This window comes from Mauremys reevesii, linkage group 4, assembly GCF_016161935.1.
Source record: "Mauremys reevesii isolate NIE-2019 linkage group 4, ASM1616193v1, whole genome shotgun sequence".
Classification (NCBI taxonomy): Eukaryota; Metazoa; Chordata; order Testudines; family Geoemydidae; genus Mauremys; species Mauremys reevesii.
The window spans coordinates 139,501,476-139,526,651 of NC_052626.1; the positions used below are offsets into that span (position 1 = coordinate 139,501,476).

A 25,176-nucleotide genomic window follows, 5' to 3' on the forward strand; every position below is an offset into this window, starting at 1 on the left:
GGGTTGCCATTGAAATTGGCAGGAGTGGATGTAGCAGAGCACGGGCACTATTAAGTGATTGGTGACTCTTTCAAAGTGCATTTAGGTTTCCGAGCTAACAGGCCAATTAGATCTGCTCTTCTCTCCGTGTGCAGTGGACTTGGGCGCTTCACTCCCCTGTACCTCAGGAGGAGACCAGAGCCATCTGTCTTCAAACTAAGAGCCTGGATTCTAATTCTCTCCAGAGAATTTGATATTTCCATTTGCTTTCCCAGAGTCTTTGGCCCAAACTGCTCACCTTTAGTGCTTCCAACACTTCTCTCTTTGCTTCTTAACTTACGTTTGCATTAGCCATTTGCTAAGCTTTGCCTATTTTTGTCCTTCCTCTGTCAAAACAGTTCGTCGCTTGGAAGGCCTGGTTTCTGCCTCCCGTTGGGAAGTTAGATTTCGCTCTGTATTAAACTCTCTGCTTTGTCTTGTGCAGGTGTTGGCTTTTGGAAAGACGCATGGTGTGACTTTTAACATATTTATCTTTTTTTATTATTCTGCTTATGTTGGCAGAGGTGTTAGCAGTTCTCTGCTTGAAGGCTTCTTGTTTGGAACCAGTATTTGTAATAAGTGGATCTGTTACTTGCAGAAATATTTTGTTTAAAACAGCAAGTGTTTGTGGTTTTGCAGTTTAAACTGCAAGAAATAGAACCATGTGTGTTCTACATGGTAGAGCTATTGTACTGCAGAAGCATATTACCAATTTAGACTGAAAAGCCAGTATCCCTATGACCTGAAAGTGGGTGGAGTTTAAGCATCTCACATGTGACAAACACAGCAAGAGATGCTTTTTTTTATTTTTAAATATATTGACTGTTGTTTTTTTCCCCCTTCGGCAACTAAATCCAAGTGGTAAAAAGTCAATATTTGTAACTAGATTTTTATTTCTGGGTCATGTGAGCAAGATGAACTCATTTGCAAAAAGCCAATGTTGGACTCCACTTATCTAGACTACTGAAACCTGCGTTTTGCTCCATTTCCTCAGTCTTTTTGTAAACTATGAAAACATATTGAAAATGTGGCCTAGACCCTTCGGTAATAGTGCTTGAATCAGGGGAGACGGGCATTTCTGCCATTACCCCACTTCCTCTCTCCACTGCTGGAGAAGAGATTGGGGAGGAGCAGAGAGGTTTCTGTTGCCTTTGCTTCCCCTCAGTTTGAGCACTATAAACAACGTGTTTGTGAAACAGCTGCTGAATGGGCTAAATGGCTTCCAAATTGAACTACTTCATTGAAGATTCTTTCATTTTATTGTCCTTAGAACCATCTCAGATGCACTTGTTCCTTAGTAATGGCCTCTTAGGTGCTCAGCAGAAATGGCCCCTAGTATTCCGGTGGATGTAGTCTACCCACTTCCTGGCACTCTTTCTGCAGTACAGTCTAAACACCATCCTCTTCCCCAGGTGACGTTTGTGATAGAAAAGGTGGACAAACTGGCTGAGGAAGTTTGTTTCTCTCGTTTTCTTGTTCTCTTCCTGTAGTGAGGCCGTGGGAGGAAGTGCAATCACATACCTTTATCTCTGCAAGTTAACAATCTGCACAGCTGATTCTGTTGTTTGGAAGAGTCTTTCTCGCTACTCTTGGAAGCTGAAGCTTAGCGAGTCCCTCTTTCTGTTTTGTTGTTTTGCAGCAGGCCTGGCCTGGAGGGACCCAACAGATCCTGCTACCTTCCACCTGGCAGCAGCTTCCAGGGGTCGCACTGCACAATTCTGTTCAGCCCACAGCTGTGATTCCAGAGACGATTGGAAGCAACCAGCAGTTAGCCGACTGGAGGTAAGGGTCTGTGTTAACGCAGAAGGGCTCCTGAGCCCAGTGACATGATGGCATAATTTGTAGCAGGTAAGTGTTTCTGTCATTAACAGCTCCTATGTCACCTACGCCAGTGCCACCATTGCCAGGGCTAGGACTAGTACTATTGAAATGTGCAGCCTACATCTGAAGCGTCACAGTGCTTGAACCAGTGTGTTAGAGAGCCGCTTCCGGCCTGGAAGATCCAGTGGGCATGTGAGCCGGTGCAAACCCACAGACCTGCCTGAGAGCGCCGCTCCCCACATTCCTGCCTGCAGTGTGTGCTCCCATGGTACCTGCAGCCCAGTCAGCGTTTGGGTCTCTCTCCCCTGTAGGAACGCACATTCCCATGGAAGCCAGTACAGCACCATCATGCAGCAGCCCTCCTTACTGACCAACCACGTGGCTCTAGCTACTGCGCAGCCTCTGAACGTTGGAGTTGCTCACGTTGTCAGGCAGCCGCAGAGCAGCGGCCTCGCAGCAAAGAAGAACAAACAGCCAGCACAGAGCACAGCCAAGTAAGGAGCCCTCCCTGCTGACCCTTCGACACACTGGGGGGAGATGTGCAGATCCTGGGGCGCTAGCATCTTGCTCACATAGGGGCCCTGTCTGTAACTGGTTTTCGTGAGCGGCCAGCTAAGGGCTGAATGCTGAACTCCTTCCTCAGGCAATCTTCACTGCAGTGGGAGGGCAGGGACTGTCCCCAGGTGTGTGCATTGCATTGTTGGGGCCCAGGTATTATGTAGTACAGTCAGGGCTCTGAACAAGGGAGGACCAGAGGAGATCCTCCTGCACTGAGGGGAATTCCACCCCTTTACTCCTGCGCACTGCGCGCTGGGACTTAGAACTCGGCACCCATCAGGTCAGGAGAGCCAGGAAAAGCTCCATCAGCTCTGGGGCTTTTCTTTTCCTGCTGGCCCCAGGCCCTGGGGAGCTCTGGCACAGTCTGTCTGTCTCTAGGGGGGCAGCATGGTTTGGCCACTGAACAACCTCCTTGTCTTGCCCTGTTGCTTCCTGCAGGCCCACCGCTGCCCTGGAGGCCGTGCCTTCCCAGGTCTACTCATTGATCGGGAGCAGCCCCCTTCGTGCTGCCTCCTCCTCCAACGCTCTCATTGCCGTGCAGGAGCAGCACCAGCCCATCGTAATCCCAGACACGCCTAGCCCACCCGTCAGCGTCATCACCATCCGCAGCGATACCGACGAAGAGGAGGACAACAAATACAAGCCCACAAGGTAGAGAGTCTGGCTTTAGAGCTAATAGCATTTCACCCTGAGCTAGGCGCAGCCTGCACACTCCCACTTGACCCCAAGAGGATGCTAATGGGAGGAGAAGAGCACCAGGATAGAAAAGAAAAACACATGCAGAGCGGTTTGTCAGGCTGGGCTAAGAAATCTGTGCAGTGGAATCTCTGATGTGAGGCACAGAACATCCCATCAAGCCTCTGTGCAATTTGGCTTTTCCACTAACTCGAATTACCATAAAGTTCTGGATAAGGGGAGAGAGCCATGGCAGGGCCAAGGTTGCGCCCTGTGGGCACTCCAGGTAAGTGAGTATGGTGTGTTTTCTCCCCTAGCTTGGGCATGAAGCAGAGATCCAATGTCATCAGCTACGTTACCGTGAATGACTCCCCAGACTCAGACTCCTCCCTCAATAGCCCCTACACCAGCGATCCGCTCTCTGCTGTCAGGAGTGCTGGGGGGGTGCTGGAGCTGCCAGTCAGGGGAGCGGCCGACAGCTCCAGCTCCCGCACCATCATCGTCCCACCTCTGAAAACACAACTGACCGACTGCATCGTCGCCACACAGGCTTCAGGTAGGTGCCCACTCTGACACAGGCTGGCAGGTCCTGTCTTTATCTGTAGCTCTGACAGCACTGTCTCCTTTGTCCGAATAGCCAGGACTAAGTTGTAGGCAGCTAGTGTTCTGTGCTGGCTCGTAGCTGCTGCCCTCAGATTCTAGAAATCTGGGTCTGTTAAGATTCGCTGAGTATAAAAGGATTTCCATTGGGTTATTGGCAGCAGTTCCCCCAGCAGCCGATTGCAGCATGTTACTCAGATCTCTGGGAAATGCCAGCATGTTATTGATTCATCCAAGCGTGACACTGAAACTGCAAGGGAAGGGCCCCTGCATTGTTGAAGGTACGCAAGCTGAGGAGGTCCTAGAATGAATTGGAGAAGAATGGACTAACCCGCTTGTGTTTTTCAGGCATTCTGAGTAGCGTCAGCAAGACCAAACCAGTGGCATCGGTGAGTGGGCAGTCATCAGGATGCTGTATAACACCAACCGGGTACCGGCCACCTCGCATGGTGACTGGTGGCGTGCAGCCACTCAACCTTAGCCAGGTAAGCAAGGCTGTGGCTCTTGCTTTGTCTTCTGTTGGCTTCTGAATGTCTCTGAGGCTTATTAATACCAAACAGGACACTGTCAGACTGGACCCTGTGTTATGGGGAGGGGAAAAGGGCTGGTTACCAGTGACAGAAGCGCCGTAGCTGCTTCCTCGTTGTTGGCATTAAGTAGCGGGTTCTGGTTCAGTCCTTGACAGTTCAGTATGGCATAAAACCTGCGCTCTCTCCTGTGGGGGTGTCTCCTGGCAGTTGGTGTGTCAGGGAAGGGGGCCAAGCAGTGCACAGCTCCTACCCTTGCCATGCTGGGGAAGGAGGTACTAGGTGGACTGGCTTAGCCTCTGGAGGGAGGACTTCTCTGCGCCTCCCACCCACCCCCTTGAAGATCTCGCCAGGTACCAGCCCAGAGATGCTCTGATGAGCTATATGCACATTCCCTTCCGGGTCCTGAGCCTGGCCTTGCTTCAGCTGGTGCCCCTGGCTCTCATGTTTGACTCAAGCTCAGATCGTCTGATCGCAACAGAGCAGTGCCAGGCGCCTCCAGCCAGGCTTCTCGGACTCCATGTACACATAGCCTCCACTCCGCCTTCGTCAGCTGCACCAACGGTGGCTGCTGTGCAGCCAGCCCTGCCTGCCAGATCCCTGCGGTGTGCTCAGCGCCTGCCCAGGCGCAGCCAGACGGGAGCCTTGGCTATGGCACCAGAAAGGCTGCGGTTCCACCTCTGCCCCCGGGAACAGTCTGACTTATCTCTGTAGTCAGTGAGAACTGCCCTTCTTCAGGCTGCCAGTCTCCTGGTGCTTCCTGCAGAGCCTTATGAGCCCTGCACCATGAGTGCTTGAACGTCCCCAGTGCAGGGCCTGCCCATAGCTGGTTTTCCTCCCCCACTGACAGGCGTCTCATGGGGGGTGCCCACTCACTTCACTGATTTGTCTCCTTTGTAGAACCAGCCGACGCCAGTGTTGGCCTCACAGGAGAGAAGCGGAAATCCGGCTCCACGCAGGCAGCAAGCATATGTGGCTCCCCTCCCATCAGCTATTTCTCAGGCTCCCTACACGTTCCAGCACGGCAGCCCAGCTCATCCCCACCTGGCAGCAGCTACAGCGAGCACACATCTTCCCAGCCAGCCCCACATGTACACCTATGCTCCGAGCACTGCTACAACCCTGGGCTCCACAAATTCTCTCGCTCATCTCTTCTCCCCTCAGGGCTCTTCCAGGCACGCCACGTATGCTGCCCACCCTAGCACTCTTGTCCACCAGGTACCAGTGAGTGTCGGGCCCAGCTTGCTGACTTCTGCAAATGTCCCGCCTGCCCAGTACCAACATCAGTTTGCTACTCAGTCCTATATTGGTACTTCCCGAGGATCTGCTATATACGCTGGATACCCGCTGAGCCCAACGAAGATCAACCAGTACTCATATTTGTAGTTCAGGGGCTGCCCTTGGTTGGTAGGGTTTGCAGTAACTGTGACTAGCCCACTCTGGGGAGAGCTGGGTTCTGCTACAGGCCTGGAGAATTCAAGGAGGTTTTCAGGTGAACCTTTACCTGGTGTTGACTGTACTCTCGTCATCTCCTCTAAGTCTGGATTTACCATGTATGACTTCAGTCTCTGCTTGGGGAATTCAGCCACTAACTTGGCAGCATCCATTGGTACCAGTACAAAGGCCATTGATTAAGATTTTAAACTTTTACTTAATTTTTATAGATGCTTTTAAAAAGGTCACAGTCCAATTTATTTAAAGCTATTCTGATATTATGGTAATCGGAGGAGAAAAGGAAAATCAATGTCTCTAAAGACAAATGCTGATTTTTTTTTAACTCTTATAATTTAAACAGATTAGCAGATTATATTTTAGCAGCTTGCACAAATCCGAATTGCCACTAAAAATAGAATGCACATTTATCTCAGTAAGTTGCTAGAGCAGATTTCAAACTTCAGTTTAATATTTTCAAGTTTTTCTATAATTCATTTTCTCACTAGAAGATTACTGTTTCTGCAAAAGCAATTACATCTCTATTTGTCACTGTCAACATTTTCTGTTTACTTTCCTGCTTTGTTTAAGGGTCTGATAGAGGCAGCTATCTTGTACTAGCAACCTAATATTCAAAAGTCCATTTAAACCATGAAATCTTCATTTTATTGTCTTGTAAAGTCTGAATATCCATAACGCAGCTGGGTTTTTATCATTGCAGAAGCTATGAAATTAAGTTTTTCATTTATATGCAAGATCTCACTGCATAACGTAACACAACGGCTTTGCCAAAACGCTGTGTTCTTCAGCTGAGAATTGATAGTGCTGCGTTGCTCTTTTGAGTTTGGTTTCTTTGGAGTATTGGACACTGGCCCTATAATGGAGCTGGATTCCTCTCACAGAAGCACAGGGCTTTTGTTTCTTTTCTTTATCTTTTTCCTTGCATGACTCATTTAGGAGGGAGCTGAACAATCTGAAATACAGTGAAATAATGACATGTACAGCTTTTTATATTCCGGTGAGCCTCTCCTCCTGGGTATGCTAGCAGCCAGCTTTAAAGCGCTCTTATTAAGACTTGCATACAGTAAGTGCATGTAGGAATTGAGGGGGGGAGGAGGGAAGGAAAAAAAAATCCAGATTTTAAAGTTTATTACTGAATTTAAAACTATTTTAGAAGTTTTGTAATGGTGGTGTTTTAATATTTTACATGAAATGAAATATGTACATATTGATTAGAGAAAAAATATAACAAGCAAAACTTCCTGCTCACCCCAAATGTTCTGTCTTTGTAATCAAAATGTGTAGTGATTATACTTGAACTCTGTACCTAGTGTTTGTCTAAATCTTAAACGTTCCTGGGGATGAAATTGATGTATCCTTTGTATTTAAACCAAAATGATACGTCAGAATGTATGTGAATTAATGCAATCATTATTGCTCATCACTGTAGCACTGAGAGAGAGAGAGAACGTAGAGCCTCCTGAGAGAAAAGGATACCTTCTGATTTGTTTTGCACAGGTATGTGTGATGAAGAATTGTTTGATGTGTCCCCTTATTGTAGTGCCTTAAATGATGATGTAGTGTGAATAGAGTTTACAGTGAGCTTGCCTTATGAGGGACCAGCAAGCCCCCGTTGAATTGAAGCAATTCACTAAGCTTATCATAGCAAGAATAGCAGGATGTTGCATAGACGCATTGTTCTCCATTTTAATGCTAACATAAAAGGCTACATTTTTGTTTGGAGTGAAGCAATGTTTTCTTAAGCTTTCCTTGAAATGGCACATATACTGTTAGATGTCTGTCGGTGCATTTCAAATAGGGTAGTGCTGGGAATGCATTGGAATATTTAGTCTGATATTGCAGAAGTGATTAAGTATGTGCAATCACTTTATTAGATTAGAGTGTGATGTTACCGTCCCCTGTGTTACTAGCAGACGTTTCTTGTAAAATATTGCTAGCTTGGTGACAGAATGTTTATACCAAAGAGAGCGTGCTATAAAGCACATAACATAACAATACCATTAAAAAAATTTATATTTCACCGGCTAATGTGGAACTGTTGGGAAGGTTTATTAGCTGTAGCACTAGTGTTATGAGGAATACTCCATTTGGGTAACCCGGGTGGTTTTGAAACTACACTTTGTTTCCTTGGGTCTGTCGAACTAGGAATTATTTCGTGACCTTCAGTACAGAGATAAGCATCTTGGCCAAATGGATAATGAACTGGCTTAAGCAGTGGTATTGCTGCAGCAATAAGAGGTTTTTGCAGCCTTGAACCCCCAGTTCCATCCAAGTTGAAAACAGGCTAGTTCTGTGACTGGTGAATGACATGAGGGTGTCCAGAGGGGCAGAAATTCAGTTCTGAAGTTCCACATTACTGGGATAGGAAGGTGTAGGCTGGTCTGAAATTGATCAGCTGTAAGAGGTTTGGTGTCTCTTTCATAGTAAGGACTTTGGAACTGGATGGGAGCGATTAGCAACATCACTAACCAGAAGTCATCGTCTAGTGTATTTTCTGTCACAGCACTCCCCAAAATGTGGGGATAACTGAGCAATCTCAACACTTCCCGTCACTGGTGGTGCCAATGCTCTGTGTTGCTGTAACATTATCCAAATGTTTCTCACTTAGTGCCAAGCACTTCCTTATTTTGTCCGCGTTGTGGCTTGTGTTCAGTACTTCCCCTTGAGACAGATACCTCTTGGATACAGAGTTGTGCCTTTCCTTCACAAGGCAAACAAACGCCAACGTCTGCATTACATGAAAACTTTTCACCCAGTTTCACAAAGAGTTCAGTAAAGTGTTTCTTGGGAAGTTCTTAAGAAGAGAATAATAACCAAGGCCTCTAACAAAATGAGCTAATCAACTGGGGACAAGCCTTTGTTTAAAAAGAAACTAAAAAAACCAGCACCTCTTAAATAGATTAAAAAAACAACTGCCAAATTTATCTATTAAGAACATTCTCATCTCTTCCACTGATTCAAACATCCCTCAGCACTGGAAAAAGGAGGATGAGATGGGACCTGCATAAATGAGATGTCACATACTAACACCTAGGGTACATCCAGCTTAAACTGTGATACACACCGTTTAAAAACCGCACAGGGCTAGACTCTGATCTCATCACTAGATTTACAGTGGTGTACCATCAACATGTGGCCCACAGTGTGTGTTGCTCTGTCAAGTGTATGCTAAAGATTCAATTCTGAGGAGGTGCAGCCTTTCTCCCAGTGCACTCCAGCCCATGCGGCCCCAGTGAAGCATTAATGACTGAGTGGCCTCACTGTCACAGCTGGTTTGCATAGTGTGTAACCAGACATGCTATTTATGAATATACATTTGTCCTTTCTTTAACTATGAGCAATTAGCCGGAATTTGGGATTCACCTTTTGAATTACAGATAACTCGTCCCATCTAGATTCATTCTTGTGATTCACAAACTGTGTTTAATTAGAGTTGTTCCTGTTCGCTGACTTGCATTCACAGCTGTGATACCTACTGCAGAAGCAACTTCAGAGCTTTTCTGCTTAGCACCTAGTTGACTGATGCAGTAATTTACCTCTGATTCAGCAATTTTTTTTTTTTTTTTTTAAGTACACAGAACTAAATTGCTTCTAAATGACAGGATTGGCACAGCCCTGCTTTCTCTTTAATTTAAACTTATGAATGGTGCCGCATGTCTACATGGTTGTTTGTTCGTTGCTAAACTTTATTATAATGTGTGATTTCAGATTCAGCTTGAAATATATCTATCTCACTACATGTAGCAGTACATTATATGTAATGTTAGTATTTCTGCTTGAATCCTTGATATTGCAATGGAATTCCTACTTTATTAAATGTATTTGATATGCTAGTTACTGTGTGAAATTTAACTTTCTTTTATGGTTGTGCTCTTCCTTTTTAAATCCGCTAGATACAGGTAGTTTCTGACATTTACTGATCTATGTTTGTATTGCCGATGTACTTAGGGGGTATGTAAAAATCATTTTAACAAAAGAAATATAGATATTTAAAAATTTAATACTAACTATATGGGAAAAGGGTCCATTGTGAAAACACAGTTTATCTTTGGATTCAGTGTTTGTCTTTGGTTTTACAAAGTAGCTTGTATTTTAAGTATTTTCTACATAATATGGTAAAAATGTAGAACAATTGCAATGCATCAATAAAAGGGTTAATTTTCTGTTCTCTATTCACTTGGCCGTTTCTGAGACTATCTAGGATAAATGCAGAGCCCTGCCCCTTTTCAGACAGCTGTAGCTTCCAGCTGCACCCTCTGACTATCTGACCAAGCACGGCTCATTGCTCAGTTCTGTGTTCTACATGCCCAACAGTGAGCAGCAAAACACCCTCGATAGAAAGCATAGCTGGGGCCTCTCCCAAACTGGTTACAGGATTAGATGTTAAAAACCGAGCTCTTGTGAGCTCCGAGCTGATGGTACGGGTCCAAGCCCCGGGTGTTGTGTAACAGTTGGGAGGTGCTCTGGTATCCTTGGCCAAAATTTTTACAGCTGTGCATGATGCTAGGAGCAAGTTGGGTGGCTGGCTGGCTGCATCCCAGTCATGCTACGTATGTAACTATGTGTAAAGGCTTTGGGCTCCCTTGGCATGGAGGCACCTTGGGCTTGATTTTCAGAGTTCCTGAGCAGCTGCACTTCCAGCTGCAGTCAGTGGGAGCTGCAGGCACTCGGCACTTCTGAAGAATCTAGCACTCTGAGTGAACAGCCACATGAGAAGGGAGAAGCTGGCATTTCCTTGAGCTGTGACATTCTGGTTGCTGCTGCCATGGAACACACCAATGATTAACCTGATATCCTGCAACCTCACTGAAGTCAATGGTGCTGCTTTGGCGGTGTAGGAACTGGGTCCACAATAAGCTGAAGTCACTGGGACAGACTCTCTTTTAACCCAGAAGAGGCAGAGGATTCTTTAGTAGGTCTGTGTAACAAAGCCCCTGGCAGATCATCTGGGGACTAAAGCCAGGACCTCTTGAAGTAGACAGCTGGGTGCTCCCCAGACAGCTGCCTGCATGGTGCAGCAAAAGAGAGACTGAGGCATAAATCAGCAGAGAGCACATGGCAAGACTCCACTTTGATTATTGGGCTTCCATCCAAGGTGAGTATTTTGGAGACATCATTCTGCTACTGCAAAAGCTTTTAAAGGAACAGCTTTTTCCAAATTGCTCAATAGAACAGTGGCAATTATGAAACTGAATCATACCCCCCTCCTCATCCCCAAGTCCTCTGGCTGTTCCTAGCACCTGGATCAGAGGTGCAAAGTGCACGCTCTCATGTTAGTCCAAATTTTACCATGTAATTTTCAGCCTGACTGGGGTGATGACAGTTCTGGGCAGGTTGCGTGTTTTATAAGTGCCTCACATGGTCTCTCACTGACCTGTCTGTCCATCATTCACATGGGGTTACATTTTCTTACTGTGTTTGCCCTGAGGAATATTTTCAGTTAGAATCATCGAAATGTCGGTCTGGAAGGGCCCTTGAGTGGTCATCACATCGTCCAGCTCCTGCACTGTGGTAGGACCAAGTGAACCTAGTGTTTATCCAACCTGTTCTTAAACACCTTGAATGACAGTGATTTTACAAGCTCCCTTGGGAACGTATTCCTGTGCTTAACCACTCTTGCAGTTAGAAGTGTTTCCCAATATCTAACCTAAATCTTCCTTGCTGCAGATTAGGCTCATTCTTGTCCTACCTTCAGTGACATGGAGAACAGTTGATCACCGTTCTCTTTATAACAGCCCTTAACATATTTGAAGATTTATCAGGTTTCCCCCTCAGTCGTCTTTTCTGAAGACTAAACATGCCCAGGTTTTTAGCCTGTCCTCATAGATCAGATTTTTTTAAACTTTATCACTTTTGTTGCTCTCCTCTGGACTCTCTCCAATTTTCTTAAAGCATGGCACCCAGTCCTCCAGCTGAGGCCCCGCAAGAATGAGTGGAGATGGACAATTAACTCCCATGTCTTATATGTGACACTCCTGTTAATACACCCCAGAATATTAGCCTTTTTCGCAACTGCATCACCTGGTTGACTCATATTTAAGTTGCGACTGCTTTAGCTCCCAGAGGTGTTTCAGCAGTACTACCACCTAGCCAGTTATTCCCCATGTTGTAGTTATGCATTTGAGTTTTCCTTCCTAAGTGAAGTACTTTGCTCCCAACGAGTGAAGTACTTTGCACTTGTCTTTACTGAAGTCAGACCAATTCTCTGATTTGTCAGGGTCATTTTCAATTCTAATCCTGGCCTCCAGAGTGCTTGTAACCCCTCTTGCCTTGGTGTCATCTGCACATTTTATAAACACTGTCTCCATTCCATCATTCATGTCAAAATGAAAATATTGAAGAGTGGTAGACCCAGGACTGACCCCTGCCGGGCCGCGCTAGCTGTGCTGTCCCATTGGTAACTAGTCTGGCCTTTCAAACAGTTGTGCACCCATCTGATAGACATTTCATCCAGATCACATTTCCCTAGTTTGCCTATCGGAATATCTCACATCTGCTGCTTTCCCCCCCATCCACTAGGCCAGGAACCCTGTCAAAGCAGGAAATTGGGTTTGTTTGTTCTTGACAAATCCCTGCTGACTGTGCCTTCTAACCCCATTATCCTCCAGGTGCTGACAAACCAATTGTTTAATCATTTGTTCCAGTATCTTTCCGGGTATCGAAGTTTAGGCTGCCTGGGCTATAATTCCCTGGTTGTCTTTGTTCTCCTTTTTAAAGATAGTGCTATGTTTGCCCTTCTCCAGTCCTCTGGAACCTTACCCATCCTCCAGGAGTTCTTGAAGGTACTTACTAGATAATGAAAGGTGATCTGGGTGTATTCATGAATGCACGGAGTGTGGGTACAAAAATTAAAAACAGCAGCCAGCTCCTTAGTGACTAGCTAGGCTCCCTCTTTGGGAGAGCCCCTATATCCTCCCTGCACTGACTTCCCTGCAGAGAAACACGTGAAGAGTTGAACCCTGTGGTGTGTTCAATAATTCAAACATCTCAGTCCCCACTGCCCTGCACCTCGTGCCCAGGGGCGGATCCAGGCACCAGCGCTCCAAGCGCGTGCCTAGGGCGGCAAGCCATGGGGGGCGCTCTGCCGGTCACCGCTAGGGCGGCAGGCAGGGTGCCTTTGGCGGCTTGCCTGCGGAGGGTCCACTGGTCCCGCGGCTTTGGTGGACCTCCTGCAGGCACGCCTGCGGAGGGTCCCTGCGGGAGGTCCGCTGAAGCCGCGGGACCAGCGGACCCTCCGTGCTCAGGGCCGCCCGGGGGGGGGGCAAGAGGGGCAATTTGCCCTGGGCCCCACAGGGGCCCCCACCAGAGTTTTTCGGGGCCCCTGGAGCGGGGTCCTTCACTCGCTCCGGGGGGCCTGGAAAACTCTTGCGGGGCCGGGCGCAGGAGCTTCTTCTGCTCCCGGTCTTCGCCGGCGGCAGGTCCTTGCGCTCTGGGGAGGAAGGACCCCCCGCTGGCGAATTACCGCCGAAGATGGAGCGGGACCCGCCGCCGAGTTCAGCTCGGTCTTCGGCGGTAATTCGGTGGCGGGGGGCCCTTCCGTTCCGGGACCCGCCGCCGAAGTGCCCCGCAGACCCGCGGCGGAGCCCCCCTCCACCGAATTACCGCCGAAGACCGGGCTGCGCTTCGGCGGCGGGTCCCGCTTCGGCGGTAATTCTGCGGCGGGGGGGGCCCGCCGCGGGTCTTCGGGGCACTTCGGCGGTGGGTCCCGGAACGGAAGGGCCCCCCGCCGCCGAAGACCCCGGGCCCCCAGAATCCTCTGGGCAGCCCTGTCCGTGCTTGGGGGCGGCAAAATGTCTAGAGCCGCCCCTGCTTGTGCCATCGTTTACACAGTCCCAAGTGAGTGGCATTTGGCTGTAAAATACCCGGTCGGCTTGTTGCACACCCACATTGCACAGGAGTGAGGCACTGGACTTAGAATCCAGCCCAAAGAATGGGGAGAGCAAATCCTAGATTCAGGCACCCTCTTGCTGCAAATGCCTTGCCCTGGACGTTTCAAAATGCAGCTGACTGTAGGCCTCTACACATGCTGGAGTCTGATCTGTGGCTTGGGTGAGGCTCTCGGTAGAGACACTAGATGGTGCAATAAACCTTTGGATAAAGAGCAAGCTCAGAGCCAAAGCTGCAGAAAATGAGGCTGGATTGTTGACACAGATGAGACCCGGGTCTAATTCCGGTGCTATGTAAATAGAAGCAGAGCCTTGGGAAGACGTGGATTTTCTGAACAAGGTGAGCTTGCTACTGCACTGGGGTCTGTTAACCGGAGGCAGTTTTATGTGACAAGCCCCCCCGGATTTTTGCTAGGGAGTAAAACAAACTAATGGATGCAAAGGACACCAGAGTGGTTGTGCAACACCACAGGGCCACTTCTGTCACCCAGTCCAATCCTAGTACAGCCCAGATCTCAGCTATGGAGTCAGTGCTCCCAGGGCCTGTCTCAAGTGTGGCTTTTCCATCCCACCCCTGCCTGGTCAGGGGCTCACACTCCAGGGGAGGAGACAGCACTTTCCATTACAGCAGCACTCCTGGTGTCCACATGTAGACAGCACGGACCTTCAGGTCTTCAGGGCAGGGATGGTAAGAAGCAGACAAGTGGGGGAGAAGACAGGGTGCCCCTGTTTGTCCCTCTGCCCAGGCATTGGTCGTTGGCAGAGTTGCTGGGGGCAGCAGAGCTGAGTAAAATCCTTTTGGTGAACAGTAAATTCATCCCAAAAATGCACTGTTGGGAGCACTGAACCTATGTGTTACTTGGGGTCAAATTCAGGGATTAGTTTAAGCTAAAACCCCCAAACCCTGCCCTGAGCCCAGTGTGGAAACGGCCCTGCAGTTTGTGGGTCCCCGATGACTGGGTTTCGTTTTTCATTTCAATGAGAAGAAAGATCAAGGCTGGTTTGAAATTAACCATTTTTTTTCCTCTTTGGCCACCAAACCAAACAATTGCTTGGTGCCTCAGCTCCAGCGGGCGGTGGGGCAGATGTGGGTTCAATGGGGTTTGGCTGGAGAGGGCAGATCAATTCAGCAACAGCATGAGCAGCAGGCCAAGTGGGGTGCCACAGGTGGCAGAGCAGGGAAGCAGGGTGGTCAGCCCGACTTTGACTCCAACAGAACGGCTAAAGGCCAAGGTTCTGCACCAGAGGCGCTTAGCTCCTCCTGTCCTGCAGTGCGATGGGGCCAGGACAGGTGTGTGGCTCTGCCTTGGGGCCGAGCATCCGCTTGCTCTGCGTCACAGGCTGCATGGAGCCCAGCATCATGGCTGCGCATAGTTTAATCAACCAGGGGCACCTTGCAGCAGAGGGAATTTGATAGCTGCTTTCAACTACCTGAAAGGGGGTTCCAAAGAGGATGGATCTAGACTGATCCCAGTGGTAGCAGATGACAGAACAAGGAGTAATGGTCTCAAGTTGCAGTGGGGGAGGTTTAGGTTGGATATTAGGAAAAACTTTTTCACTAGGAGGGTGGTGAAGCACTGGAATGAGTTACCTAGGGAGGTGGTGGAGTCTCCTTCCTTAGGTTTTTAAGGCCCGGCTTGACAAAGCCCTGGCTGGGATGATTTAGCTGGGAATTGGTCCTGCATTGAGCAGGGGGTTGGACTAGATACCTCCTGAGGTCCCTTCCAACCCTGATATTCTATGCCCTAAGCTCTGTGTTTCTCTGTGAATCACACCCTACTAGGGTGACCAGACGTCCCGATAAAATTGGGACCGTCCCCATATTTAGGTCTTTGTCCCGTGTCCCAACCGATCTTTGGTCAGGACGTAATTTGTCCCAATATTTCATTCCGCCAGCAGCACTTGCCTTTTTTATTTATTTATTGCTGCTACGTCGGCAGCACTGGGCTTTTTTTATTATTTTTTTTGCTTCGCTGGCGGACACGCCCTCCTCCCCCATGTGTCCCAATGTTTTCTCCCTGTCATCTGGTCACCCTACCCCAACCCCACTCTTCCTCCCTCAGCCAATGTCCTAATTACTGTCAATAGCTCCTGACTGTGACAGTAACCATCACGCCCCGTTGGAGCGCTGAGCCTCGGGTAACCATCACGACCCGTCGGAGCCCTGAGCCTCGGGTAACCATCACGGCCCGTCGGAGCCCTGAGCCTCGGGTAACCATCACGCCCCGTCGGAGCCCTGAGCCTCGGGTAACCATCACGCCCCGTCGGAGCGCTGAGCCTCGGAGAACCATCACGGCCCGTCGGAGCGCTGAGCCTCGGAGAACCATCACGGCCCGTCGGAGCCCTGAGCCTCGGGTAACCATCACGCCCCGTCGGAGCGCTGAGCCTCGGAGAACCATCACGCCCAGTCGGAGCGCTGAGCCTCGGGTAACCATCACGCCCCGTCGGAGCGCTGAGCCTCGGGTAACCATCACGCCCCGTCGGAGCCCTGAGCCTCGGGTAACCATCACGCCCCGTCGGAGCGCTGAGCCTCGGGTAACCATCACGCCCCGTCGGAGCCCTGAGCCTCGGGTAACCATCACGCCCCGTCGGAGCCCTGAGCCTCGGAGAACCATCACGCCCCGTCGGAGCGCTGAGCCTCGGAGAACCATCACGCCCCATCGGAGCGCTGAGGCTTGGGTAACCATCACGCCCCGTTGGAGCCCTGAGCCTCGGGTAACCATCACGCCCCGTCGGAGCGCTGAGCCTTGGAGAACCATCACGCCCCGTCGGAGCGCTGAGGCTTGGCTCTACATCAGACACTCTTAGTGTTCCCCTCGGGCCACCGTTGTGTGTGCTGGTGCCAGGCTCAGGCCGGGGTGTTGCAGAGATGGGTCGCTGGCTGTGGCGCCTTGTGGCCATCCTCCCTATGAAGCTGACACTCTGGTACCAAGGGCTGTTCAGTAACAAGCCAGCTTTTCCCTGTAAGCAGCATCTCAGCAGGCCTGGCTCTGTTTCCTTTGGTGTAGTTTCGGCACAGCCCCCTGCCTGCCACTGACACACTTGGTTTTGTTTAACTCCCCTTGAAGCGCGGGGGCCGGGAATTCCAGTGACAGAGGTTAACCTCTGAAAGGAAACATCCCACCCCCTCCTGCAAAGACTGTGCGGGCGTTCCATCCCCCGCTGGCTGTGGTGGACCCTCTAGCTGTGCTGAGGGGCCGGGGGGGGAGGGGCTGGAGTCACTGCTAGGTCACAGCTTACAGCAAAGTGCCTGGCTCTCAGGACCTGGCCCTGTGCCCAGCTCTGCCGCTGACCTGCTCTACAGCCTTGGCCAAGTCACATCGCTGCTGCGCGCCTCGGTTTCCCCTCCCACCCTTTGACTATCCAGACTAAGTTCTCTGGGGCAGGAACTGTCTCGCATGATGTGTATGTGCAGCACTCAGCACAATGCGGGTCCGATCTCAGTTCAGCCTCTTGGTGCAACCGGCCCACAGATCACCACCACCACAACCCGCCTTCCAGGAGCCGTTAGTCCGGTACAGCAATGTTCCGCCACTCCTGCCCCTGCGCTGCGAGACTGGGGCTGAGGCGTGTGTAGCACATCCCCGGGAGAATCGGGCAGAAAGGAGTGAGTCACTCAGCCAAGGCCCCCCCAGCAAGGCTCTGTGGTAAGGATCATGCTCCATCCTAAGGCACACAGGTGTGGTGCCAGGCCATGCATGTGCCATGCCTAGACAGACAGAGCCCCGTCCCAGCGTAGCCATGGGGAGATGGGAAGAGCTAAAATCAGCAGCTAACCTGCACGTTGCATAAACTGAGCAATGACAGTAACTGGTGCCTAGCCCTCTGGAGCCTGCCTGCCACCCTGCTGAGAAGCCGGGCTGCGTCAATGCTTGGGAAAGCCAACTGGGACTGTGGCGTAGTCTTTTGCTGCAGCTGCTTCTATCCCTGGCTCCCAGGCCACGAAGGGGTTAAGGCGCTTGGAGCTGTTTTCCTTTGGCACCAAGCAGCCCCTCTTCTGAGCCATCTGGATTTAATAAAGGCCAGCGAATGAGGCAGCGTTCCGCCCCCAGGAACTGTCCAAACATTCCAAAGCCGTGAGCTGGAGCCCAGCTCGGAGCCCACCCTGCTAGGCAGAGCAGCGCTGCCTTCCCAGGCCAGCCATGGCCCCAAGACTCAGCCTCCTCCTTGCCCTGCTCCTGGCAGGGGCCAGCAGCGCTCAGCAGCAGCAGTTCATGGAGTACATGGAGAGGAGATTTGGCGCCTTGGAGGTAAGCGCACGTCTCTGCATCACCTCTCCTTGCTGTGGGGGAGCAGTGCCAGGCCTGGCTCAGGCTTTTCCCCAACCCGCCGCGTTCCCAGCGTGGTTCTCTGCTCAGTCGATGCTGTTTTACCAGCACTTAAAGCAAAGCTAATGCTGGCTCTGGGTGGGGGGGAGGCTGGGTGAAGGGGCCCCATCCCACAGTGCTGTGAGTACAGAGGAGCTGGGTGGGAGAGAGGAGCCGGGAGGACGTGTTCTGCATGGTGCCAACGGCTGAGATGAGTCTTGGAGCAGGAGCTGCCTGTGCAGGTGGCCAGCTAGGGGAGTGCAGGAGAGCTGGGGCCAGAGCGGGTCTCCAAACTGCCCTCCAGCCACTGCTATTCAGAGCAGGATGGGGGCAGCTGTTCCAGGGCATCGTGGACAGGGCTGGGGGTAACGCGAAGCCATGCACACACTGTCAGGCATGCGAACAGTGCTGCCAGTCACTGCATGACCCATGAGAATGGCATTAGTCACATGCCCAGACGGCCAGGGGGAGGGAGAGGGCTGCCCCCCCTGTACACTCTGCACTAGTCCCCTCCAGGAAATAGGGGCCCCAGCACCTCACCCTCCCATCCCCCAGGAAAGGATTTCCCAGTGGCATGACCAGAGCAGCCGCTACTCCACCGAGCTGCGCGAGTTCAAGAGCCAGGTGATCACAATGCTGGAGAACATGGAGAAGGAGCAGGACAGGCTGCGCACGGAGGTGGAGAACACGGCAGTGCGGGTGGACCGGCTGGAGCGCGAGGTGGACTATCTGGAGACGCAGAACCCCGTTCCGTCCTGTGTGGAGGTGGATGAGAAGCTGATGGAGAACCAGGTCTCCACAGCCAAAAAGAGGAAGAACGAGAAGTACGATAAGCTGACAGGTGAGGGCACGCGTCTCCCCCAGCCAGCGACATGCTCCTCGGGCGGTGCCTAGACACTCTCACGGGGAGCTGCTGAGGAGGGTTGGTGTAGGTACAGAGCCACCGGCTGGAGTACCGTCCTGCCCCTGCCCCACCCCTGCCCAGGCAAAATTCTCCCCCGGACGGGTCCGTCAGCCCATGGATCTGTGGATAGGCCCTGGGCTGAGATCTGTGTGCAGGTCGGGCTCTGCTGTGTGTCACATCATGTCTCGGTGCCTCAGCTCCCTGTCCGTACAATGAGGTCACGACCCCCTGTAGACTGTCCGCATGTGGGGCAGGGGCTGTCTCCTAGGATCCACACTGCCTAGCCCAACGGGGCCCTGACCTCAGCTGTCACTGAACGCCTGCTCCATGCTCTCACTGTGCTCTCCATTGAATGCCTGACTCCTGCCACTTGCTGGTGAGGGGCTCGCCCAGTCCTGCTGCTAGTTCTACGGCAGCTCCCTCCGTCTCCTGGCACATTCGTGCTCCATGGTCTTCCCCTGCCCTCCATCCCTGGGCATGCAGCACTCTAGGGACCACAGAGCTGCTCGGCCCCCAGGAGTCCTGCACTGCTGCATGCAGGGACTGAAAGATTTACAACATTTCAGTACCACGAGTCCAATCAGTTCCCTGAGCATCAGAACTGAGGTGCCTGTTGGAGCAGGGAAAGCAGCCCCAGGGAGAAACATGCAGCTGCCCGAACAAATCAGTGCCTGCTTCCCGGCAGCACTGGAGCGGCTAAAGGGATGGGGAAGTTTGGTTCAGGCTCCCTCTTAAACAAAGAGGCTTGCGCCACAGTTTTCAAAAATGGTCTGTCTTGGGTGCTTTGCTTGAGCCTCCTGGAGATTGCAGGTAGTGCAGCTCTTGGGGGCAGGCTGGGTGCTGAGTTCCTGGCAAAGCCGGCCCCAGGGGGACCTGCAGGCTGAGCATTTCGGCCAATTTGGCCTGGTTAGGGACCTACGAAGCAGCTGATGCTGCTTGGTGACTCCAGACAGGCTCCAAATACAGGGCAGGAAAAAACAGCAGGTTTTACTCTGGAGGTTGTGGGCATAGTAAGGTTGCTGCCCTCCCTCAGCACCCAGCAGGAGCCAGCAGCTTGGTGCAGATCTGCCTGAGGTAGACAGCTCGAGGGACTCAGTACATTACACACAAGGCCCTACCTGCCAAGTTCCCACCCTTGGTTCTCATGGCCTGGGCGGGACATGAGAGCATACGAGAGCTGGGAAACCAACTTCTAGAGGCAAATCCAGAGTCTGGGAAATGCAGCAAAACCTTCCTGTTTGATAAACACCTTTCTCCTTCACACCTGAGACCCCCTTAAACCCAAGCCCTCCCCCATCCCGAGCGGAGTGCTACCCCCAAGCAGGGAAGGAGCCAGGGGCTCCAGGGAGGCCACTGCACAACTGCTGTGGATTTTCTGTGGAAGGCGCCCAGATACGACAGTGCTGGGAAAAAAAAGTACCAAACCCTGAGGCAGCAAGCTAGGAAGAGGAAAGTAATTTGTATTTGCAGGGCTCAGGTCAGGGGCTGACCTCCCTGCATCTGTAGGTGATGTCACTGAGGAGGAATCAGATTGTCCTGCCGTAAGGACTCAGAAGTAAAGCCCTCCCTAAATATTCTCTGCTAAAGACCCCTCTTCCTTCTCCCAGGTGCTTCTCCCGCTGAAGGGGGGAGTCCCAAGCCCCTGTGCTGAGGTGCCCAGGGAGGGTGTGAAGGCACTTGGGGCCCTGGCTGGCTGCTGGGGGCTGGTTCTCATGGGCTCTCCTGCACCCTCACAGATTGCAGTGACACCATCTCCCAGGTGAAAGCCATGAAGATCCTGAAGAAATTTGGCAGCAGTGCTGGGCTGTGGACCAAGGACCCCGTGGGGAGCTCGGAGAAGATCTATGTCTTCGATGGCTCCAGAAATGACACCGTCTATGTGTTCCCCAGGATGAGGGAGTTTACGCTGTTTTCCGCCACGCGGAAGGCAGCCCGCATCAAGCTGCCCTACCCCTGGGTAGGCACCGGGCACCTGGTATATGGGGGGCATCTCTACTACATTCGGCAGCAGGGCACCTTCCAGGTCATCAAGTTCAGCTTGGCCAACAAGACCATTGTGGACAGCTCCGTGTTCCCAGCCGAAGAGCAGGTACCTGTCTTTGGCCTCTCTGCCTTCAACTACATCGACATAGCAGCTGATGAGGAAGGGCTATGGGCCATCTACGCCACCAGGGAGAACGAGAAGAACATCTGCCTGGCCAAGTTGGACCCCATCTCCCTGGACATAGAGCAGATGTGGGACACGCCATGCCCACGGGAGAACGCTGAGAGTGCCTTTGTCATCTGCGGGGCACTCTACGTGGTGTACAACACGAGGCTGCCCAGCCGCTCCCGCGTGCAGTGCGTCTTTGACGTTAGTGGTGCCATGACGCCCGAGGATGCTGCCTTGGTGTACTTCCCCAAGCGCTATGGGTCTCATTCTAGCATGAAGTACAACCCCAAGGAGCGGCAGATCTACGCCTGGGACGATGGCTACCAGATCATCTACAGGATGGAGATGAAGAAGAAACTGGAGATCTGAGAGGGGCCGACCCGGCCCTGCACCTCGCTCTGCCACCCTGCCTCACGCTGAGCGGTGCCTGGCCTGTGCAGTCCACAAGTGCCCAGCCTGCCTCAGGGTGGCAGAGCCAGCTCCTCAGAGCTAACGCAAGGGCCACACGCCCACCACTGCTCCCGTCTCTCCGTGACTGTGAACAGTGCTGCAGCTCCCCGGCCAGCCCTGCCACTTGACTGACACTCCCCAGCTCACTGCAGCAGGACCCCATGGCAACCAGCCATGGGATCCCCTGCTCACTTGGGCAGTAAGGGGGCAGCCACAGGCCGACAGGATGAGCCCCAGGGACGCAGGGAGCCGTTACTTTGTTGGGCATCAACTCACAGCATCAGGAAGTTTGGGGTTATTTAACAGGGTTTAAAATAAAAAGCTTCAAGGAGCCACCACCAGCAAGTGGGCTTGACTGGAGCCCTCAGAGAGGGAGCTGTGTGCGGGGCCTCCCTGGGCGAAGGCAGCTCCCGCTTGGCCTGCCATGGTGCACTCCTGGTGCTGTTCCACAGAAGGGCCTTTCTCTCTGTCGGGGGTGGGTTCAGCAGCCCATCACGCTGAAGTTTTTCTGGCGCTCTCACAGCTATCAGTGAGGCGTGACCTAGAGCGGTACCCGCCGTGCTCTGCCCCACACTCGGTGTGAACAGCCACCTCCTGGTTGATTTTAGATAAATGTATCCAGCTACAGGCTACTGCCCTAGCTCCACCTCGGCCTGCCTAGAGACTTTGCACTGACCATGCTGTGGCTCGGTTCCTGCTAAGATACTGTTGTGCCCCCTCGAAACACACGGCAACCTGCTTTCTTCCCCCTTTTGTATGGACTAGCTTGTCTCCCACAAACGCTGTCGCTGCACTTGGACTACACTAGTAATCCACCCGCACATTCCCCGCCCCCGAGAACGGTTTTGGAGCGGGAATGCGGCGCGGGGAAAGCTGTTAGAGCCAGAGCACAAACCCCAGCTCCTCAGGATGAAGGCAGCCAAAGAAAATCTTGTGTAATAAAGGATTTTCCACTCTCCTAGTCTTGCCCTGGTTTCTTTCCTCCCCACCCACCTGTGAGATTCCTGCCCTGGCCTTGATCCATGACTGATCTTTAGCAAAGTTAATCATTGCTCACACACATGGCAGGCTGAAGCAAAGGCCCAGACATGTCAGGACAGGCTGGCAGCGGGGGTCCCTTGGCTGCACAGCAGGTCCAGAAATGGAGAGTTAATTTATTCCTGCTGCAGCATGCCTGGCCCTGTAGCTGCGGGTGTGAAGCAGGTTACAAAGTGAGGCTGCCGTGCATCCCCACGCTGTCTTAGCTTTATCATGACTATTCCTGCTAGGGAGGAGCACAGAAGAACAGCACACGCGTGTAGGGACAAAATCAGAGAGGCGAGGCATAAAATGAGCGACACGCAGGAAGGGACATAAAAGGCAATAGGAAGAGGTTCTAGAAATACATTGGGAGCAAGAGGAAGATGAAGGCAAGTGTACATCCACCACTTAGCGCTAATAACACATGACATCAAGAAGGCTGAGGTGCTTAATGCCTGTTTTGCTTCAGTCCTCCCTAAATAGGTCAATTGTAACCGGACACTTAACACCATTAATGTAACAGCCAGGGGCAAGGAGTGCTAGAGAAGATAGGGAAAGAGCAGCTCAAAGAAGAGTTAAATACATTACTTGTGTTCAAGCTGGCAGGCAAGTAGTCAAGGGGGGGGGTCTGACATTCCCACCCCAAGGGTCTGTGCTGGACCTGCGAGAACACTGCCACCCATGGGTCCCTCGCCCCTGCTCCCAGCCTGAGTTCCTGCTGCCAGGCCAGGAGGCTGGGGCAGATGTCTGCTTCTGGCTGTCTGCATTACTGTGGGGCTTGGTGGGGGCCCTCCAATGCCTGCAGAGTCACACCATGCCCTGCCCGGCTGCAGGATGGGACCAGGCTTCGGAGCCTCAGTCACACAGCTACACACAGCCCATGGGGTCCTGGGGCCTGGCAGAGCATGGCCCGTAGGGAATAGGGCTGCCCATGTGGTACAGCTACCATGCCTTGTCTTCCCTGGTGCGTTAGTCACCCCGAGGTAGCACAGACCTTGCCAGAAGTGACGACAAAGCCTTTGTCACAGGAGGTTGGGACCACGTGGCTGAGCTGTGGTGCCAGTCCCCCGGGCCATCATCCTTGCGGAGTCCCACACCCTAACCAGCATCTATGAAATGCCACCACCTCAGTGTGGAGGGCAGCAGCCAGAGTGCCACCAGCACCCAGCATGGCGGGGAGGGGGAATTAGGCCAAGGCCTTGGGGCAGAGCCCTGAGGATGCTAGGAGAAGTCAGGGGATCTGTGATGTCCATGCCTGTCTTTGGCCAGGGCTCATTCAGCAAAGCACCTCCCCTAGGAAACTGGACCTCAGTCTCTGGGAAGGGCTTTGGCTTTAGGTGTCTAAGGACTGCGGCCAACAAGGCATCCTGAGCAGCCGGGCTCTTACATCTTCTGGCTGAGTTCCTGCCAGCCCCGCAAGCCAGTAACAACCTGCTCTGGCTGTACTACAGTGCGAAAAACAAACTCCCTGCGAAGACCAGAGCAGAGACTCAAAAAGCAACATGTTCTTAAGCTTAACTGGGCTGCTGGCCGGAGCAACAGCTTCAAAGCAAGGCCATGAAGAATGCAGGCTGAGCTGTTTGTGCTCACCCGCACAGCTGTTTGCACAGTGAGGCTTGGAGGAAAGGAACCACACGGGAGGGGACTAGTGGGCTTCCTTGGCTAGTCTGGGGCGATCACCTCACACCAAGGCCTTATCTCCTCCAGCCTCCCCCACCAGTTCGGCTCCGCCAATACGAGTGTAGGTAGCATTGTCACCATGGTGTCATTAAACCTGCTTGCTGCACCAGCTGCCTCAGGGCTCTCACTGGCAGAGCTGCACCAGTGGCGGTAAGTAGCAGGGAGGAAAGGCCAGTGCAGGTGCCCATGACTGCAGCCAGCTTTAGGATTCCCCATGTCTTGTTTTTGAAAGGCATCTCCTTGGTGGGTCCAGAGCCAAACCGGCTGTATGGGGGAGGGGGGGGGCGCAGCTAATGGCTTGTGAACTGTACGTGGGGAAGAGGCAAATAGCTGCGTGCAGCTGAAGGAGGCAGGAGGGTTCCAGGTCAGTATTCCAGCCAGGGACTCACAGGAGTGATCCGAGCGAGAATTACACTCATTTGATGAAAAACAGATTTTCAGAAAAACACTGGTAGACTTAGCACAAATGTGCCACAATACATTCATGCCCCGTCCCTCCCTTTTTTTCACAGGCAATAACTAACTATAAGGCATCTCAGGAGCTGGCTGTGCCGTGCTTGGGTGAACGGCCATGTGTTGTACGTGGGTGCCACGTGGGCCAACAGGGGCGTTTGGATAGGATGGGGAGGACACCAGACTTATCTGGGCCAGGCGCTAGCTTCTCTTTTTGGAGCTTCACAGTGGTCAGACCACGACTGTTGTGTAACTCCGAAATGACCATGAAACCATTGACTGAGCCCCACTCCGAGGAGCGAAACCTTCGCAGCTGAGATCCAAGGGCCGAGGAAGGAGCCTGCCTGCAGCAAGCGAAGGGGGCAGTCCTGCGAGAGCTTGCGCAGCAGTCAGCTCGGCTCTGCACAGGCAGAGCAGCTCTCTGCTCTGAGACGCTTTACAATCCCTGTTAGATTCAGCCAAGCACAGGAGCAACCAGCCACAGATTGGGGTGTGTGTGTGTGTGCCCGCAGTGCTCAACAGCGTCTTAGCTCATAAGTGCTTCAGGCTAGGGGCTGTCTTCACGACCCAGCACCATGGGGCCCTGACCCTACTGGGGGCTTTGGGTGCAAGCCTCACACAAAGGACACCCTAGCATGGAGTGGCCTGTGGTGAGTCACCCAGAGAGGTGTGC

The 25,176-nt window shown here is 52.2% G+C and overlaps 2 protein-coding genes across 5 annotated transcripts in view; both read left to right on the forward strand.

Annotated features, from left to right (window-relative positions):
• Nucleotides 1-9,823, forward strand: part of HIPK1 (homeodomain interacting protein kinase 1) — a 34,756-nt gene extending 24,933 nt beyond the window's left edge. For 3 of the 4 annotated variants that reach the window (XM_039535214.1, XM_039535213.1, XM_039535216.1), the window contains 6 exons: nucleotides 1,658-1,800; nucleotides 2,151-2,333; nucleotides 2,836-3,048; nucleotides 3,390-3,628; nucleotides 4,021-4,157; nucleotides 5,100-9,823. In XM_039535214.1, the coding sequence (XP_039391148.1) occupies nucleotides 1,658-1,800; nucleotides 2,151-2,333; nucleotides 2,836-3,048; nucleotides 3,390-3,628; nucleotides 4,021-4,157; nucleotides 5,100-5,585 (1,401 nt within the window). In that variant the 3' untranslated portion in view covers nucleotides 5,586-9,823. The remainder of the gene's footprint in view (nucleotides 1-1,657; nucleotides 1,801-2,150; nucleotides 2,334-2,835; nucleotides 3,049-3,389; nucleotides 3,629-4,020; nucleotides 4,158-5,099) is intronic. The other variant, XM_039535215.1, reaches the window with a different exon arrangement.
• A 7,703-nt stretch (nucleotides 9,824-17,526) lies between these two features.
• On the forward strand, nucleotides 17,527-22,308 carry OLFML3 (olfactomedin like 3). The gene is made up of 3 exons (XM_039533320.1): nucleotides 17,527-17,787; nucleotides 18,400-18,685; nucleotides 20,485-22,308. Exons 1-3 carry the CDS (start codon nucleotides 17,680-17,682, stop codon nucleotides 21,267-21,269), a joined length of 1,179 nt encoding a protein of 392 aa, XP_039389254.1. The 5' UTR covers nucleotides 17,527-17,679; the 3' UTR covers nucleotides 21,270-22,308.
• Nucleotides 22,309-25,176: the final 2,868 nt, after the last annotated feature.